At 41.7% G+C, this 20,145-nt stretch overlaps 2 protein-coding genes and 1 long non-coding RNA gene across 3 annotated transcripts; all 3 read left to right on the top strand.

Moving 5' to 3' along the window:
* The first annotated feature begins 374 nt into the window (after nucleotides 1-374).
* On the top strand, nucleotides 375-3,471 carry LOC118938196. The gene is made up of 3 exons (XR_005035448.1): nucleotides 375-503; nucleotides 1,091-1,810; nucleotides 2,230-3,471. It is a non-coding gene; the product is annotated as an uncharacterized LOC118938196 (long non-coding RNA).
* Nucleotides 3,472-10,105: 6,634 nt separating this feature from the next.
* Nucleotides 10,106-15,817, top strand: LOC118938527 (zinc finger protein 271-like). Its single transcript, XM_036942579.1, has 3 exons — nucleotides 10,106-10,134; nucleotides 12,534-13,777; nucleotides 14,509-15,817. Exons 1-3 carry the CDS (start codon nucleotides 10,106-10,108, stop codon nucleotides 15,318-15,320), a joined length of 2,085 nt encoding a protein of 694 aa, XP_036798474.1. The 3' UTR covers nucleotides 15,321-15,817.
* Nucleotides 15,818-19,026: 3,209 nt separating this feature from the next.
* LOC118938526 (sialoadhesin-like) lies at nucleotides 19,027-20,145 on the top strand. Its single transcript, XM_036942578.1, has 4 exons — nucleotides 19,027-19,282; nucleotides 19,386-19,605; nucleotides 19,803-19,866; nucleotides 19,981-20,145. Exons 1-4 carry the CDS (start codon nucleotides 19,027-19,029, stop codon nucleotides 20,143-20,145), a joined length of 705 nt encoding a protein of 234 aa, XP_036798473.1.

Below are 20,145 nucleotides of genomic sequence, written 5' to 3'. Positions count from 1 at the left end.
GTGTTGTTGAACATTTTCTTGACTTTACTCAATCTGTATAGTTTTGGTAAAATCTTATCCAGGAACTTTCTGAAGTAAGATTAGCCTGGGGCAGTAGCCTAGTGGTTAGACCGTTGGGCCAGTAACCGAAAGATTGCTAAATCGAATCCCGAGCCGACAAGGTAAACAACTTTAGTTCTGCCCTTGAACAAGGCAGTTATCCCACTGTTCCTCTGCCGTCATTGTAAATAAAAATGTGTTCTTATCTGACTTGCCTAGTTAAATAAAGATGTGAGACGTTATGCTGTCATAACGTAATCAAGCTTGGATATTTCAATAGATGTTTGATTGCTCTGGTCTAGGGGTGCATCCGTTGCAGACTTGAGACAGGAATTCTCCCCCTGCAACCCCCTAATCCTTATCTGAACTCTGTGAGAACAAAGTAACTGTACTGTATGTAGCCTACCCATTTCTTGTCTTAGTAAGAAACACTGAAGAAAACAATAGCTTCCACGATGGATCCGGTAAGTCTGGTTTACTTTTAACAGTATAGGCCTGCTGTGCTGTGCTTTGCTTTTGTGTATTTATTGTATACCAGTTATATACATAGACAGAAGGGTGTTAGTTATAAATACAGTACATTTGGCTGTAGTTTAGTTAAGAAGAAAGACTTACACAGGGGTGTGAAGTACTTAAATAAACAATATTTTAAAGTACTACATAATTAGTTTTTTGGGGTATCTGTACTTTACTATTTATATATTTGAAAATGTTTACTTTACTGCATTCCTGTAGAAAATGATGTACTTTTTACTCCTTAAATGTACTCGTTACATTTTGAATGCTTAGCAGGACCGGAAAATGGTTCAATTCACACACTTATCAAGATAACATCCCTGGTCCTCCCTACTGCCTCTGATCTAGCGGACTCACTAAATACAAATACTTTTTTTGTAAATTATGTCTGAGTGTTGGAGTGTGCCCCTGCCTATCCGTAAATAATTTAAAAAACAATACATTTGTGCCTTCCGGTTTGCTTTGTATAAAGACATTTGAATTACTCATACTTATACTTGAACAATTACATTTACCTTTGAATATGCCACCACAGATCCCAGCACTGGCCTTCCAGCCAGGCGGTATGCTGTCGTAATCGTGTCCACGATCCAGTGAGAGAGCCTCTGCTTTGATAACCCAGTCCCCAGGACTCTCACCATAGCAGAAAAAGAGCTGGTCTGTTGTTCTCACTGCCCGTGTCCGCTCCACATAGACAGCCAGAGCCCACGCAGGGCACAGCATGCCGGAGGGAGCGCCAGGCTCTTCCGCCGCTCCCGGGGGGTCGTAAGCAGACAGGATAAAAGGGATGTTGACATAACTGTCTGACAGACAGAGGAATGAAGAGTTGGGGCGAAGAGATATACTCCTCCTACCGGGGTCCATCCGGTAGCACTCAGAACATACTGAAAGAGCATGGAGCTCACCCACCCTCTTCATGGAAGTTATTGCTACCACGAAAGCCACCTTCGTAGAGATGTGTTTCAGGGAGGCAGACTCCAACGGTTCGAAAAGCGGCTTTGCCAAAGCTGCCAAGACCACATCCAGATCCCAGCTCGCCATTGAGCGCGTCCTAGCTGGACGCAGGCGACGAACCCCCTTCATAAACCTGGAGACCAAGGGATGGCGCCCCACTGGCCTGTCTATCCACCACACATGGCAGGCAGATATAGCGGCCAAATACCCTCTCAGTGTAGAGGCTGCTAAGCCCTCATCCAAGCGAGGCTGCAAGTATTGGAGGACATACTGCACCCCGCGTGATCTCAGTACCCAGTAGGTACAGTACCCAGCACCCAGTAGGTCACCTAAACACCTTACTCTGCTTATCTTAATTGGCTTAAGTTGACAATCGAAGTGACGCTGTTAAAAACACCTGGTTTTCTGAGCAATTTTTAAAATATATTAGGACACGTAAAGGCCTTCAGATTCATAGAGGCATATTTAATCTGCACATGTTCTAGCACAAGCAGCGCAAGCTTCCTCCTTTTGCTCGAGTGCAGTAAGTTCAGGTAAACTGAAAGTATGCATCTTAGATATAGTTTTCACATACAAACTTAATATGTCCGAAATCGGAATCAAATATGGTAATCAAAAATAACATGGACGCTGTGGTAGTACGTTTATTTTGATAGGCAAATTTATGCATTTATCAATGTCCCATCAGTTAACCTGCTATTCATTAGCTTTGTTTCACAGCGGTCAACTCTACCCGTAGCTCTCTCAGTGGGAGGGGCTTATCATAAGGGGAAGCCTCAACAACAACATGATGCTGACAAGTCGTCTCTCCAGAAGAGTCTCTCCAGATCAGAACGTCTCAATGAACACCAGCAAAGACTTATAGGAAGAAACCTCACCACCGATGCTCTGACTGTGGGAAGAGTTTTGCTAAACAGAGAAAATTGGTCATTTACCAGCGGATTCATGCTAGAGGGAAGCCTTATAGTTGTGATAAGTGTGGGAAGTTTTGCTTGAGATTTCACCGTGACCAAACACCGACTTATACACACAGGAGAGAGGCCTTATAGCTGTAATCAGTGTGGGAAGAGCTTTAATCAATCAGCAGCCCTGAGCACACACCAACGCCTACACACTGGAGAGAGACAGGAGTAAGGTGTATGTGGAAAGAGCTTTGCTCAATCGGGGTAACTGAAAAAACACCAGAAAGCACCAACATGTTTTCTTTCATCCCTCCTCTTAGGCACCAGTTCAAGATATCTAAATAAAGTTTGAACAGAAAACATATTGTAAAGAGTTATTATCTCCCATTCTCTAAGTCTGATTACCATGGTAACCTGTGTTGATAATATGCAGCTCTGGAACCATGTATCAAGCGTCTTGGAGTAGGAGTGGTGTGTGGTGGGGTGGGGATGTTCAGAGCTGTATCTTACTTCAATAACTCCTATTATCTATTAATGAATTGTATAATGTTTCAACAATACAAGGTGTGTATTCATGTATTCAATATATCAATAAATATATTCCATTATCTGCTCAACAACATCTGCTTATGACATTGATTATATGTTTTTAAAAATCTAATAATCAATTTTTAAAAGGACCATAGTCCTCTTGTATAATTAGTTTGCTCCTAAAAGATGTTCACATATTTATTTTAAAACCTTTCACCAGGTTTTAGTGTAGCTGATGGGACACATAGAAGTACAGAAGACATAGGACTATTAGTGTCGTCAAATTAAGTTGTTGAATTTATTTTAAAGGATTTAATTTGTGATATCTTTGAACTTTCCTTATTGTGTATTAAGTGTGCTCCAGAGAGATGTTCACACATTTGATTGTGAATCGAATGATGTGTTGGTTGTTAGGAAGAGGCATCATGGGGGCAGGAAGTCAGCTCTGCCCATCAGTACCTGTAGGTCATGTCAAACACAGACCTCACACTCTTCTGTTTCCTCACAGCCAGTAAGTTCTCCTACCAAACCTCTCTCTCTTCACACTGGAACTACACTTGATAATATCTTATACCTCACCATTCAACTTTTTATTGGTGATTTGTTATGTGGAACGAATGCTTGCATGTAAATGTCATTGTAAAACATACATACGAATGTGGTTTCATGTTTTCTTTTACGTTGATGATTGGATATACATTTTTTTTTAAATATGTATTTTTTTAAATGTTTAGTTGAATTCTGTAGAAGAGACCAGGATATGTTGTTGGCCTGGGCCCCAATACTCAATGTTATAGTCCTGGTCCTGAGAATAGAGACCAGGATATGTTGTTGGCCTGGGCCCCAATACTCAGTGTTATAGTCCTGGTCCTGAGAATAGAGACCAGGATATGTTGTTGGCCTGGGCCCCAATACTCAGTGTTATAGTCCTGGTCCTGAGAATAGAGACCAGGATATGTTGTTGGCCTGGGTCCCAATACTCAGTGTTATAGTCCTGGTCCTGAGAATAGAGACCAGGATATGTTGTTGGCCTGGGCCCCAATACTCAGTGTTATAGTCCTGGTCCTGAGAATAGAGACCAGGATATGTTGTTGGCCTGGGCCCCAATACTCAGTGTTATAGTCCTGGTCCTGAGAATAAAACAGGTTTTAAACAATCAACAGAGAAACACGTGTCTTACAGTGCTACACATCTGTTATAATAGAGACTTTTTCCTGCTTAATGGAAGTACCAGGTGTAGTTTTTCATCAGTTATAAAGTGTGTTTGTTGTCTCTCTTTATGTTTCTAGGCTGAAGGGAGGGAGATGCAACAACAGCCTTGAGAACATCTGAACTCAAATAGAACTCTGTTCCAAGTTGCTGTCAGGTAAAAGTAGACGATAGCAGACAACAGGATACTTTTGGAAAGGGGTGTTGTTGAACATTTTCTTGACTTTACTCAATCTGTATAGTTTTGGTAAAATCTTATCCAGGAACTTTCTGAAGTAAGATTAGCCTGGGGCAGTAGCCTAGTGGTTAGACCGTTGGGCCAGTAACCGAAAGATTGCTAAATCGAATCCCGAGCCGACAAGGTAAACAACTTTAGTTCTGCCCTTGAACAAGGCAGTTATCCCACTGTTCCTCTGCCGTCATTGTAAATAAAAATGTGTTCTTATCTGACTTGCCTAGTTAAATAAAGATGTGAGACGTTATGCTGTCATAACGTAATCAAGCTTGGATATTTCAATAGATGTTTGATTGCTCTGGTCTAGGGGTGCATCCGTTGCAGACTTGAGACAGGAATTCTCCCCCTGCAACCCCCTAATCCTTATCTGAACTCTGTGAGAACAAAGTAACTGTACTGTATGTAGCCTACCCATTTCTTGTCTTAGTAAGAAACACTGAAGAAAACAATAGCTTCCACGATGGATCCGGTAAGTCTGGTTTACTTTTAACAGTATAGGCCTGCTGTGCTGTGCTTTGCTTTTGTGTATTTATTGTATACCAGTTATATACATAGACAGAAGGGTGTTAGTTATAAATACAGTACATTTGGCTGTAGTTTAGTTAAGAAGAAAGACTTACACAGGGGTGTGAAGTACTTAAATAAACAATATTTTAAAGTACTACATAATTAGTTTTTTGGGGTATCTGTACTTTACTATTTATATATTTGAAAATGTTTACTTTACTGCATTCCTGTAGAAAATGATGTACTTTTTACTCCTTAAATGTACTCGTTACATTTTGAATGCTTAGCAGGACCGGAAAATGGTTCAATTCACACACTTATCAAGATAACATCCCTGGTCCTCCCTACTGCCTCTGATCTAGCGGACTCACTAAATACAAATACTTTTTTTGTAAATTATGTCTGAGTGTTGGAGTGTGCCCCTGCCTATCCGTAAATAATTTAAAAAACAATACATTTGTGCCTTCCGGTTTGCTTTGTATAAAGACATTTGAATTACTCATACTTATACTTGAACAATTACATTTACCTTTGATACTTAAGTATATTTAAAACCAAATACTTTTACTCAAGTAGATTTAACTGTGTGACTTTTACTTGAGTCATTTTCTATTATGGTATCTTCACTTTACTCAGGTATGACAATTGGGTCAGTTGTTCACCACTGGACTTATTTTTGACCGGAGAATTACTTGTGAATTAGGTTTGATGCACCCATTGCAAAGACTTGCATAAATAGCTCTTTTTTTCCTGTCTGTGCTGGTAGTGAACAGCAGGTGCCATTGTATCAGCAGCGAAAGACGGAACATTTCATTCCCAGACACTCCCTCACGAGAGAGAGGCCTGTTGAGATCCTCCCTCTTTGTGCATCTGTTCCAAGTGGCTGCCAGGTAAAAGTAGACGATAGCAGACAACAGGATTCTTAGTGAAAGGGGTGTTGTTGAACATTTTCTTGACTTTACTCGACTTTTATTGATCACGTAAAATGTTATCCAGGAACTTTCTGAAGTAATACTAGGCTACATGAGACGTTTATTTGTTCTAACTTACGTTTGGATATTTAAATAGATGTTTGATTGCTCTGGTCTAGGGGCGCATCTGTTGCAGTCTTGAGAATCGAATTTTCTCTCAGCAACTCATTACTAGCTGTCATTATCCGAACACTACAACAAAGTTGTCAAACTGTACCCTACAACATTTCATGCCATACAAAGAAACAATGGCTTCCTCAATGGATCAGGTAAATCTGGTTTTAACATATGCCCGCTGTGTTGTATAAAATGTCTAGGACTAGTTTTCATCACCTTTAATCCTCTACATTCCTGTGTTCGGTTTAAACTGCTGGACAAAAATAAACATGATTGTAAAACTTGTTAGGATATTTTTTCCCTCAGCAAAGTAACGTTAATCTACAGCTATATCATGTTTGGAAATCTGTCATATTACCTAATATATCTCTACTTCCTCCCAAAATGTGCACTTGTTCACCTCCACTGATTTGAAAGTCAGATTATCCATTAAATGACCAGATACTCACTCTGACAATGAAAATACATATTCTTCTTTGGGGTTTATCGGTGGTTGGCATCCAACTTTATGGTACATTACACCACCTACTGTACTGGAGTGTGGGCCAGCAACTAAATTCTATCAACTTTATGGTACATTACACCACCTACTGTACTGGAGTGTGGGCCAGCAACTAAATCCTATCAACTTTATGGTACATTACACCACCTACTGTACTGGAGTGTGGGCCAGCAACTAAATCCTATCAACTTTATGGTACATTACACCACCTACTGTACTGAAGTGTGGGTCAGCAACTAAATCCTATCAACTTTATGGTACATTACACCACCTACTGTACTGGAGTGTGGGCCAGCAACTAAATCCTATCAACTTGATGGTACATTACACCACCTACTGTACTGAAGTGTGGGTCAGCAACTAAATCCTATCAACTTTATGGTACATTACACCACCTACTGTACTGGAGTGTGGGTCAGCAACTAAATCCTATCAACTTGATGGTACATTACACCACCTACTGTACTGGAGTGTGGGTCAGCAACTAAATCCTATCAACTTTATGGTACATTACACCACCTACTGTACTGGAGTGTGGGCCAGCAACTAAATCCTATCAACTTTATGGTACATTACACCACCTACTGTACTGGAGTGTGGGTCAGCAACTAAATCCTATCAACTTTATGGTACATTACACCACCTACTGTACTGGAGTGTGGGTCAGCAACTAAATCCTATCAACTTTATGGTACATTACACCACCTACTGTACTGGAGTGTGGGCCAGCAACTAAATCCTATCAACTTTATGGTACATTACACCACCTACTGTACTGGAGTGTGGGCCAGCAACTAAATCCTATCAACTTTATGGTACATTACACCACCTACTGTACTGGAGTGTGGGCCAGCAACTAAATCCTATCAACTTTATGGTACATTACACCACCTACTGTACTGGAGTGTGGGTCAGCAACTAAATCCTATCAACTTTATGGTACATTACACCACCTACTGTACTGGAGTGTGGGTCAGCAACTAAATCCTATCAACTTTATGGTACATTACACCACCTACTGTACTGGAGTGTGGGTCAGCAACTAAATCCTATCAACTTTATGGTACATTACACCACCTACTGTACTGGAGTGTGGGCCAGCAACTAAATCCTATCAACTTTATGGTACATTACACCACCTACTGACTGGAGTGTGGGCCAGCAACTAAATCCTATCAACTTTATGGTACATTACACCACCTACTGTACTGGAGTGTGGGTCAGCAACTAAATCCTATCAACTTTATGGTACATTACACCACCTACTGTACTGGAGTGTGGGTCAGCAACTAAATCCTAGCAACTTTATGGTACATTACACCACCTACTGTACTGGAGTGTGGGTCAGCAACTAAATCCTATCAACTTTATGGTACATTACACCACCTACTGTACTGGAGTGTGGGCCAGCAACTAAATCCTATCAACTTTATGGTACATTACACCACCTACTGTACTGGAGTGTGGGTCAGCAACTAAATCCTATCAACTTTATGGTACATTACACCACCTACTGTACTGGAGTGTGGGTCAGCAACTAAATCCTATCAACTTTATGGTACATTACACCACCTACTGTACTGGAGTGTGGGCCAGCAACTAAATCCTATCAACTTGATGGTACATTACACCACCTACTGTACTGAAGTGTGGGTCAGCAACTAAATCCTATCAACTTTATGGTACATTACACCACCTACTGTACTGGAGTGTGGGCCAGCAACTAAATCCTATCAACTTTATGGTACATTACACCACCTACTGTACTGGAGTGTGGGTCAGCAACTAAATCCTATCAACTTTATGGTACATTACACCACCTACTGTACTGGAGTGTGGGCCAGCAACTAAATCCTATCAACTTTATGGTACATTACACCACCTACTGTACTGGAGTGTGGGCCAGCAACTAAATCATATCAACTTTATGGTACATTACACCACCTACTGTACTGGAGTGTGGGTCAGCAACTAAATCCTATCAACTTTATGGTACATTACACCACCTACTGTACTGGAGTGTGGGCCAGCAACTAAATCCTATCAACTTTATGGTACATTACACCACCTACTGTACTGGAGTGTGGGCCAGCAACTAAATCCTATCAACTTTATGGTACATTACACCACCTACTGTACTGGAGTGTGGGCCAGCAACTAAATCCTATCAACTTTATGGTACATTACACCACCTACTGTACTGGAGTGTGGGCCAGCAACTAAATCCTATCAACTTTATGGTACATTACACCACCTACTGTACTGGAGTGTGGGCCAGCAACTAAATCCTGTCTCCCAGCCCTGTTCTCTTAAAAGTATCAATATTTACGACTGTATCTAACAATGTTCTTCTTATTAAACTCAATTCCTGCTTGCACACGCTGGAGAGAATCCTCACTCCTGTCTTTGTGGTGTCAGAGAAATGCTATAGGAAGAGAGACTTTTCAAACAATATATTTATTGTAAGATATGCAAAAATGAAGCAATCAACCATCACTAAGAATAGTCCGTGTTGAAAGCTCAATGAACAGAGCTGTCTTTTGCCTTTTATTGAAAGTACATCCTTTTTTATCTTTGACAGTTAGCAGATGTGCAGAAACAGGCACTGGAAACAGATTTGTATGAAGTAATTTAGCTGGTCTGTGTAGATCATGACGGCTGATATCACCACCACTCACTGTTCCTTCTTGCACTTCCCACATAGCTACATTCCTGCTGATTGTAAACAGCGGAGGTCACATACTGTGGTAGCACCTAAACAGCTCATACATCTGTACGCTCAGAGTTATGACGAAGTCACACAAGACAAGCCTGTATCAGCAAAGAATATTAGCATATAACAATAGACAATTCCCTCAGTAATATAGTAACATATAACAATAGACAATTCTCTCAGTAATATATTAGCATATAACAATAGACAATTCTCTCAGTAATATATTAGCATATAACAATAGACAATTCTCTCAGTAATATATTAGCATATAACAATAGACAATTCTCTAAGTAAAAACAGTATAGTATGTCTAATTTAACAGTATAGTATGTCTAATTTAACAGTATAGTATGTCTAATTTAACAGTATAGTATGTCTAATTTAACAGTATAGTATGTCTAATTTAACAGTATAGTATGTCTAATTTAACAGTATAGTATGTCTAATTTAACAGTATAGTATAATAATATAAAATTATAATATTAAAATGTCCACCACAGTGGAAAGAGTCAATGATAAAACACCAGAAAGCACTCGTGTGTCACAACTTCCGCCGACGTTGGTCCCCTCTTGTTCGGGCGGCGTTTGGCGTTCGACGTCACCGACCTTCTAGCCACCGCCGATCCACTTTTCATTTAGTCTTGTCTTCCATCAGTGACAACTCTTGCACTGAGATGCTGTACCTGAGACCGCTACTCCACTCAGGACCAATCTATTACACCATCCATCCATCCATCAGACTAGAATAGACCTACACAGAGTCTGTGTCTGAAATGGCATCCTATTACCTATATACTGTCAGGTGACATTTCAGATGCAGCCATCCTCTCTAACAGTTAGAAGCCAAAACAAATGATGTCAGGAACTCCAAATGTCATTAAGTCACTATTGTGGATTGTCGACCCAATGACGTCTCACAAATCATCATCGCCATGGTGATGCTCCATGACATCATTTATTTGGTCGGTTGAAGTGTTGTAGAGGAGTGGGTGTAGCAGTACTACACTCTAAGAAAAAAAGGTGCTATCTAGAACCTGAAAGGGTTCTTCGGCTGTCCCCATAGGAGAACCCTTTGAAGAACCCTTTTGTGTTTCAGTTAGAACCTCTTTGGTTCCAGGTAGAACTCTTTAGGGTTCCATGTAGAACCCTTTCAACAGACCAGATGCTTTTTAACTTTCTGTGGAGAAACCGAACCCGTCACATTAGGAAACTGTTGTAATGAACACTTATCAGTATGGTGGGCTGAATTTTCTGGACATTCCTACCTTAAATAATACTTTTAAGATCAATTTGATAAAACACTTCCTAAGAAGACCTACTTCTATGTGAAACTTTATTCCTCATCATGCCTTTTCTACTTTGGTGGCCTTAACTTCATGTTGGTTTGCTATTGACAAAGTTCCAGTGAAACTCTGCTTTTCATCAGCAGGTTTTCTAGTCATTAACCTTCATTTAGAAGCATCACTTCTCTCCACACATATATTATATCTGGAATAATCAGCACATATTGTATAACAATTCAACTTTGTTTTTAGAATATTGGTTCAGAAATAATATCCTATCCTTATCACTTGACAAGATCCCTATTTCGCCTAAAGAGTTTGCAATTGTTTTAGTCTCCATTCCCTCAGTTTTTTTTTTCTCAAAGTTGCCTGGATGTGACGTGGCCTACTTTTACCAATACACTCCTAACAACCTACTCGTTTCGAAAATGTATATATGATCAAATAAGCCAGAAGCCAGATTTTGGGCCCAGTTATCCCTCTTGCTTCTCCTCTTCCACGCTGTTTGATAGGAAATGACTGGTATAAGAAATGTGATGGAAACTAGCCCATACCCACCAATCCAACGCTCTTAGATTTGTGGCTTATAGTGAACGATTGAACATTTCAGGTAAAAAGGAGATATTCGAGGGATGCACCCAAATCAGAGGTTTAGACTGAATTAATACAATATTTGGTTTAATGGTCAACTGTAAAACTTCTTGCGGCCAACAGGACAAAGCTAGCCCGTCCCCCTCCACCCTCCAGGAGTCCCCAGGTCAACTGCCTCTCCGTACTTTACTGCTGGTTCTGGTCGACTGCAGGAAAACACCGGGGCAGAGTGGAACTGAGAGAGGAGAAGAGGAACATGGAGATATGATTTCATTAAGTAAGAACCATGTGGATTAGATTACAGTCTGCTTCTGTAACAATAAATTGGTTAATTATATATTGCTGAAAATATCTGGTCGTTCCACCTAATTTTGAGAAGATCCCCCCAAAACACTTTCAGATTTCACCTAATTTTAACATTCTTTCATGAAGAGCACATGTTCAACTTCATAAAAACATGTTTTCTCCAGAAGTTATATGAAAATAAATACTGTACTAAGTGCCAATGTGCTAAATAAAGTAACAGGACAACTGAAAACAACAAAACCACTAGTTTACATTGGTAAAATAGTCCTTTTAAATCAGCCACAAATGTGCTTATGACAGGGTCAATGGAAGCTACTTTTGTTCCACCGGGATTGAACATTGAATACAAGCTTCAATTCTACCATATCAATTTATGGGCAAAATGGTTCACTTGCTCGGTTTTCTACAAAAAACACCAGATAACTGATAAAAAGACTAGAACCAGCTTACCTGCCTTTGCTCTATGATTTGACTGTTTAATGTCCAATTTTTCTTTTGCCCCAAAAATGTAAGGAACAGTTTCACCATATTACAACATGGCCTTAAAATGAGGGACAGACGTAAATGAATCACTAATTAAATGAAATAAATAATGTTCAGAAATGACTGTCAAAGTAACCAAATAACTAGGGCTTTACATGCACACTCATAATTTGCCATTAAACACCTTACACTGCTGATCTTAATTGGTGTAATGTCATAACCGAAGTAAGGATACGCCTTTAAAAACACCTGGTTTTCTGAGAATTCTTTAGAATGATTAGGACATGTAAACACTTTAATCAGAGTTATAGAGGTGTATTTAATCTGTGTGTGTGCTAACACAAGCAGCGCCAGCTAACTTCTTTTGACCGAGTGCAGTGAGTTCAGGAAAAACTGAAATTATGCAGCTTAGAAATAGTTTGCACATACAAACCTTATTTTTCCCTATTGCTTCATAAAAAATAAGTGGCTGTGGTAGAAAGTTTATTTTGATTGGCCATTTTCTGCGTTTATCAAAGTCCCATCAGCCTGATTTCAGATGTGTCCATGTAAACAGGTTTATTAGAGAGATTGTTCTTTCAAAGCATGTCAATGATTTAAAATATAATGCTGATGTACAATTTCTGCTGGAAAATATGAAAGGGACCCAAAAGGCCTTAATTTCATGGAAGGACACATCTGTTTACGGACTCATATTTGCAAAACCTAACTATTCAATGCCTTTGTTTCACAGGGGACATCCCTAATCGTTGCTCTCTTAGAGGGAGGGGCTTATCTGGGGAGCCTCAACAACATCATGATGCTGACAAGAAAGAGAAGAGTCTCTCCAGATCAGAACACCTCAAGAAGCACCAGCATAGAGGTACAGGGAAGAAACCTCAACACTGCTGCTCTGACTGTGGGAAGAGTTTGGCTAAACAGGACTTGACAAATCATGAGCAAATTCACACTCTAGAGCATGCATCTAATACCTTAAAATCTCACCAGAGAATTAATTCAGGGGAGGGACCTTATACCTGCTTGGATTGTGGGAAATACTTAAACCAGTCAGGAGCCCAGACTAAACACAAACACAAACACACAGGAGAGAAGCCTTATAGCTGTGTTCAGTGTGGGAAGAGCTTCAGTCGATCAGGAGACCTGACTACACACCAACTCATACACACAGGAGCGAAGCCTTATAGCTGTGATCAATGTGGGAAGAACTTCAATCAATCAGGACACCTGACTGCACACCAACGCATACACACAGGAGAGAAGCCATATAGCTGTGTTCAGTGTGGGAAGAGCTTCAGTCGATCAGGAGACCTGACTACACACCAACTCATACACACAGGAGCGAAGCCTTATAGCTGTGATCAGTGTGGGAAGAGCTTCAATCAATCAGGAACCCTGACTGCACACCAACGCATACACACAGGAGAGAAGCCTTATAGCTGCGATCAATGTGGGAAGAACTTCAATCAATCAGGACACCTGACTGCACACCAACGCATACACACAGGAGCGAAGCCTTATAGCTGTGATCATTGTGGAAAGAGCTTCAGTCGATCAGGAGACCTGACTCTACACCAACGCATACACACAGGAGAGAAGCCTTATAGCTGTGATCAATGTGGGAAGAACTTCAATCAATCAGGACACCTGACTGCACACCAACGCATACACACAGGAGCGAAGCCTTATAGCTGTGATCATTGTGGAAAGAGCTTCAGTCGATCAGGAGACCTGATCAAACACCAACGCATGCACACAGGAGAGAAGCATTATAGCTGTGATCAGTGTGGGAAGAGCTTCAGTCGATCAGAATCCCTGACTAGACACCAACTCATACACACAGGAGCGAAGCCTTATAGCTGTGATCATTGTGGAAAGCGCTTCAGTCGATCAGGAGACCTGACTCTACACCAACGCATCACCGGGGGCAAACTACCTGCCCTCCAGGACACCTACACCACCCGATGTCACAGGAAGGCCATAAAGATCATCAAGGACATCAACCACCCGAGCCACTGCCTGTTCACCCCGCTATCATCCAGAAGGCGAGGTCAGTACAGGTGCATCAAAGCTGGGACCGAGAGACTGAAAAACAGCTTCTATCTCAAGGCCATCAGACTGTTAAACAGCCACCACTAACACTGAGTGGCTGCTGCCAACACACTGACACTGACTCAACTCCAGCCACTTTAATAATGGGAATTGATGGGAAATTATGTAAATATATCACTAGCCACTTTAAACAATGCTACCTTATATAATGTTACTTACCCTACATTATTCATCTCATATGCCTACGTATATACTGTATTCTATATCATCTACTGTATCCTTATGTAATACATGTATCACTAGCCACTTTAAACTATGCCACTTTGTTTACATACTCATCTCATTTGTACATACTGTACTCGATACCATCTACTGTATCTTGCCTTTGCTGCTCTGTACCATCACTCATTCATATATCCTTATGTACATATTCTTTATCCCCTTACACTGTGTACAAGACAGTAGTTTTGGAATTGTTAGTTAGATTACTTGTTATTACTGCATTGTCGGAACTAGAAGCACAAGCATTTCGCTACACTCGCATTAACATCTGCTAACCATGTGTATGTGACAAATAAAATTTGATTTGATTTGATTTACACACAGGAGAGAAGCCTTATAGCTGTGATCATTGTGGAAAGAGCTTCAGTCGATCAGGAGACCTGATCAAACACCAACGCATGCACACAGGAGAGAAGCATTATAGCTGTGATCAGTGTGGGAAGAGCTTCAGTCGATCAGAATCTCTGACTAGACACCAACTCATACACACAGGAGCGAAGCCTTATAGCTATGATCATTGTGGAAAGAGCTTCAGTCGATCAGGAGACCTGACTCTACACCAACGCATACACACAGGAGTGAAGCCTTATAGCTGTGATCAATGTGGGAAGAACTTCAATCAATCAGGACTCCTGACTATACACCAACGCATACACACAGGAGAGAAGCCTTATAGCTGTGTTCAGTGTGGGAAGAGCTTCAGTCGATCAGGAGACTTGACTACACACCAACTCATACACACAGGAGCGAAGCCTTATAGCTGTGATCAGTGTGGGAAGAGCTTCAATCAATCAGGAACCCTGACTGCACACCAACGCATACACACAGGAGAGAAGCCTTATAGCTGTGATCAATGTGGGAAGAACTTCAATCAATCAGGACACCTGACTGCACACCAACGCATACACACAGGAGAGAAGCCATATAGCTGTGTTCAGTGTGGGAAGAGCTTCAGTCGATCAGGAGACCTGACTATACACCAATGCATACACACAGGAGAGAAGCCTTATAGCTGTGATCAGTGTGGAAAGAGCTTTGCTCGTTCAGGGTCACTGATAAAACACCAGAAAGCACAAACATGTCGTCTTTCATCTCCCTTCTCTCTGGCACCGGTTCCAGATCCCTAAATAAAGTTTACATAGAAAACATCTTGTAAACAGTCATCCATCTCCCATTCTCTAACACTTTAGTAAGTCTGATTGCCATGGTAACATGTGTAGCATAATATGCAGCTCTGGATCCGTATGTTACAAGCGTCTTGGAGTAGAAGTGCTGTGTGTGGTGGGGTGGGGGAGGAGGTGTTCAGAGCTATCTTTTAATTTATGATCTCATATTATCCATTAAATAATGTATAATAAAATGTTTCACCAATGGTAGGTGTATATTCATGTGTGGGGGAAATGTTATCTGAAGAGAGAGCCTTGAATTGTACTTGTCTCATACAATCATTGGTTCCTGTAGGTAGAGTTATGAGGGGAGACGGTCATGACCCCCTCAGACCTTTTGGCAGAACGCTCAGAATATGTTCTATAAGTTACATGCAGGAACCATATGTTAATGATGAATAATGTAAATCATGCAAATATAACTTGTCTGTGTAAGCAGTATATAAGAGGACTAACGGGACTGCCCTGAAAGAGCTCCTGACCGATGTGTACTATGGTGCATTAAGTTTGTTGGAATCTCTCCAGCTGGCTGATAATAAATAATTATTAATTTAAGTTTGACTGAGTCCTTGGTAGTAATTTCCACGACACATGTATTCAATACAAAAACACATTAAATCCTTTATCTTATGCCGCACTGCATGAGGCAAATGGTGGTCATACCAGATACTGACTACCGTTTTTTTAAAGGTATCTGTGACCAACAGATGCATACAGTTGAAGTCGGAAGTTTACATACACCTTAGCCGAATACATTTAAACTCAGTTTTTCACAAATCATGACATTTAATCCTAGTAAGAATTCCCTGTTTTAGGTCAGTTAGGATCACCACTTTATTTTAAGAATGTGAAATGTCAGAATAATAGTAGAGTGTGATTTATTTCAGCTTATATATCTTTCATCACATACCCAGTGGGTCAGAAGTTTAGATACACTCAATTAGTATTTGGCAGTCCAGAGCATCCGGCGACGGTTCCCAGTCCAGAGCTTCCTGTGACGGTTCCCAGTCCAGAGCTTCCGGCGACGGTTCCCAGTCCAGAGCATCCGGCGACGGTTCCCAGTCCAGAGCTTCCTGCGACGGTTCCCAGTCCAGAGCTTCCTGTGACGGTTCCCAGTCCAGAGCTTCCTGTGACGGTTCCCAGTCCAGAGCTTCCTGTGACGGTTCCCAGTCCAGAGCTTCCGGCGACGGTTCCCAGTCCAGAGCTTCCTGTGACGGTTCCCAGTCCAGAGCTTCCTGTGATGGTTCCCAGTCCAGAGCTTCCTGTGACGGTTCCCAGTCCAGAGCTTCCTGTGACGGTTCACAGTCCAGAGCTTCCTGTGACGGTTCACAGTCCAGAGCTTCCTGTGACGGTTCACAGTCCAGAGCTTCCGGCGACGGTTCCCAGTCCAGAGCTTCCTGTGACGGTTCACAGTCCAGAGCTTCCTGTGACGGTTCACAGTCCGGAACCTCCTGCGACAGTCAACGGTCTGGAACCTCCAGCGACGGTCAACAGTCTGGAACCTCCAGCGACGGTCAACAGTCTGGAACCTCCAGCGACGGTCAACAGTCTGGAACCTCCAGCGACGGTCAACAGTCCGGAACCAGTCCCGCTCCATGGCAGAAGCCTTCCTCTGTGCCGGTGCCCAGTCCAGGCACGGCGTCCAGTCCCGCTCCATGGCAGGAGCCTTCCTCTGCGCCGGTGCCCAGTCCAGGCACGGCGTCCAGTCCAGCTCCATGGCAGGAGCCTTCCTCTGCGCCGGTGCCCAGTCCAGGCACGGCGTCCAGTCCCGCTCCATGGCAGGAGCCTTCCTCTGCGCCGGTGCCCAGTCCAGGCACGGCGTCCAGTCCAGCTCCAAGGCAGGAGCCTTCCTCTGCGCCGGTGCCCAGTCCAGGCACGGCGTCCAGTCCAGCTCCATGGCAGGAGCCTTCCTCTGCGCCGGTGCCCAGTCCGGGAGAGAGCCTTTTTATTCTCTATTTTGGTTCGGCAGCCATTTCCCCACTGTGTATTGTGGGATCTTGTTTATGTGTAGTTGCGTCAGCAATTCATCTACTTCACGTTCCGTTCGTTCTTTATTGTTTTTGTGCGTTTCATTTAATAAACATGTGGAACCCATATCACAATACGCTTTGGTCCGAATGTTCTTACGAGGAACGTGACACCAAGCTGTTTAAAGACAGTCAACTTAGTGTATGTTAACTTCTGACCCACTGGAATTGTGATATAGTGAATTATAAGTGACATAATCTGTCTGTAAACAATTGTTGGAAAAATGACTTGTGTCATGCACAAGGTAAATGTTCTAACCGACTTGCCAAAACTATAGTTTGTTGACAAGAAATTTGTGGAGTGGTTGAAAAACAAGTTTTAATGACTCCAACCTAAGTGTATGTAAACTTCTGACTTTAATTGTATCTGTATTCCCAGTCATGTGAAATCCATAGATTAGGGTCTAATTCATTTATAACAATTGACTGATTTCTTTATATGAACTGTAATTCAGTAAAATCGTACAAATGTATGTTTTGTTGAGTGATATAATTATAGAACTAACTAATTGAATAATGAATGGGCCTACTACTGTTTTAGGTGTTGTGGGTCAGAACTGTCAACGTGACTTAAACCTGTCAGAGTATCTGTGCTGTGAAGGGCTCAACAGTGGAACTGCCCTGCACATATCAACATCCAAGTAATCATGTAGTCTCAGAACCAAACTGGTATATCCAAGATAAATATAATGAGACGCCTAAAATCCTGAGCTCAGTCCAGAGTATGCAGGTCGGGCTGAGTACCTTGGAACTAAAGAGAAAGACTGCAACCTGAGAATCACAGACCTGAGAGAGAGAGATTCAGCTGAGTACAAGTTCAGATTTACAACACAGTATGCAGAATGGGGGTACAGCTTCCCTGGAACAACTCTTACTGTCACAGGTAATATATATAATATCTAATTCTAATAATTCATTAGAATCATTCAGAGCTGCAGGTGAAGGTGTCTTCCTCCACAGAGGAATAGAAGAGAACATTGACCTGTAGAACCACCTGTCTTCTGACTGACAACCCCACCTACATCTGGTACAAGAACGGACAACATCTCCATGACCCTACTTCCCAACAATACTCCTGTAATACTCTAGTGGTCTGGTGTTACTCTACAGACAGTTACTCCTGTGCTGTAAAAGGCCATGAGGATTTTCTCGCTCCTACATTGTGTGAGTCTGAACTCACCTATAATAATAATCTTAAGTATCAATCATTAAGGTCTGTGGACCAATAGTAGAACATGTGGGGAAAACAGACAAATCGGTGCACTCTTGGATAGTAACACTAGTAGGAACTATACAGTATAATAGAAAAGGTAGAACATTGCTGATGGTATGTTATCTTGTTATACTGTTTTAGAATTATAATTTTGGAATTAGTTTTAGAATAAGGCTGTAACGTAACAAAATTAAAAAGTCAAGGGTTCTGAATACTTTCTGAATGCACTGTGTGTGTCTATATATTTAATTCATTTTAAATGAACCAGTCCAATACGTCTAAAACACTTGAAAATAGTCTCATTATCGTTTGAGGAATTGACCAGATACATTTAGTTTCTGGTGTTCATGGTCAGAGCTGTTTGAATGTGACTTACACCAAGAGGAGTATCTGTGCCATGAAGGGGTCAACAGTGGACATTACCTGAATGTATAGACCTCCCAGCTGGCATAACGTCACAGAAGTATCCTGGTTCAACAAATGGGAGTCTGGAGTTACTACAGATCTAAGCCAGGACCCAGAGTATGCAGGTAGTATGAAGTACCAACCAACTACAGACAAGGGCTCCACCCTGAGAATCACAGACCTGAGAGAGAGTGACTCAGCTGAATATAAGTTTAGATTTACAACAACTGCGGTAAAATGGGGATACAGCTTCCCTGGAACAACTCTGATTGTCACAGGTAATACTGTCCTTACAGTATTATATAATCTAGTCTAAGTCATTATATGATTGGTGGAAATAATGATGATTGTGTTATTTTGTCTTAATTTCCTTCTTTTCAGACCTGCAGGTGAAGGAGACTCCTGGCACAGAGGAAGGGAAGGTGACACTGACCTGTATCACCACCTGTACTCTAACTGACAACCCCACCTACATCTGGTACAAGAACGGACAACTTCTCACCAACCCAAACACCCAAGATAACTTCCTGATCCTAGACCCAGTCAGCAGTGAGGATACAGGCAGCTACTCCTGTGCTGTTGAAGACTACGAGAATTGCCTGTTACGTTAGTCTTTGAAGAATGATGTTGTAGGAATCATAGTTGTTGTTCTGATTCTAATACTCTGTCTCTTTGGGTTCAGGTGAGTGAGATGAATTGATCCTTTTTCAAATTATATTTTATAATGATCAAAATCATTTATATTGCTTGATTGATTGTTGATTGATGTATTAATTGATTCATTCATTCACAAAACAGGAAGAAGGCCTCCAATTCCACCTCTGACACAAGAGACAGAAGAGACACAGCAGAGAACGGACAGGTGAGTCTTCTGGAATCAGTTGACTAAGAGCTACAGTGATCTGTATTTAGATGGACTCAATGACTGTGGTAATATATTTCACCCCTCATGTTGTCTGTCCTCTCTCCCCATCAGAGAGACTCTAGTCCAGTGTATGACAACATCTCAGGCATGACCATGGCCCTTACTGCAGCACAGAGAGCGATCACAGACGAGCAGGATGACGTTACCTACCCCAGCATCCAACACAGTAACCAGGAAGTGCCTCTGGACTCCACCGTCCCACCGTCTCACCCCTAG

This window comes from Oncorhynchus mykiss, chromosome 13, assembly GCF_013265735.2.
Source record: "Oncorhynchus mykiss isolate Arlee chromosome 13, USDA_OmykA_1.1, whole genome shotgun sequence".
In the NCBI taxonomy this organism is placed as follows: Eukaryota; Metazoa; Chordata; class Actinopteri; order Salmoniformes; family Salmonidae; genus Oncorhynchus; species Oncorhynchus mykiss.
The sequence above is the reverse complement of the archived record's forward strand: the minus strand, read 5'-3'. Positions and strand labels throughout refer to the sequence as shown.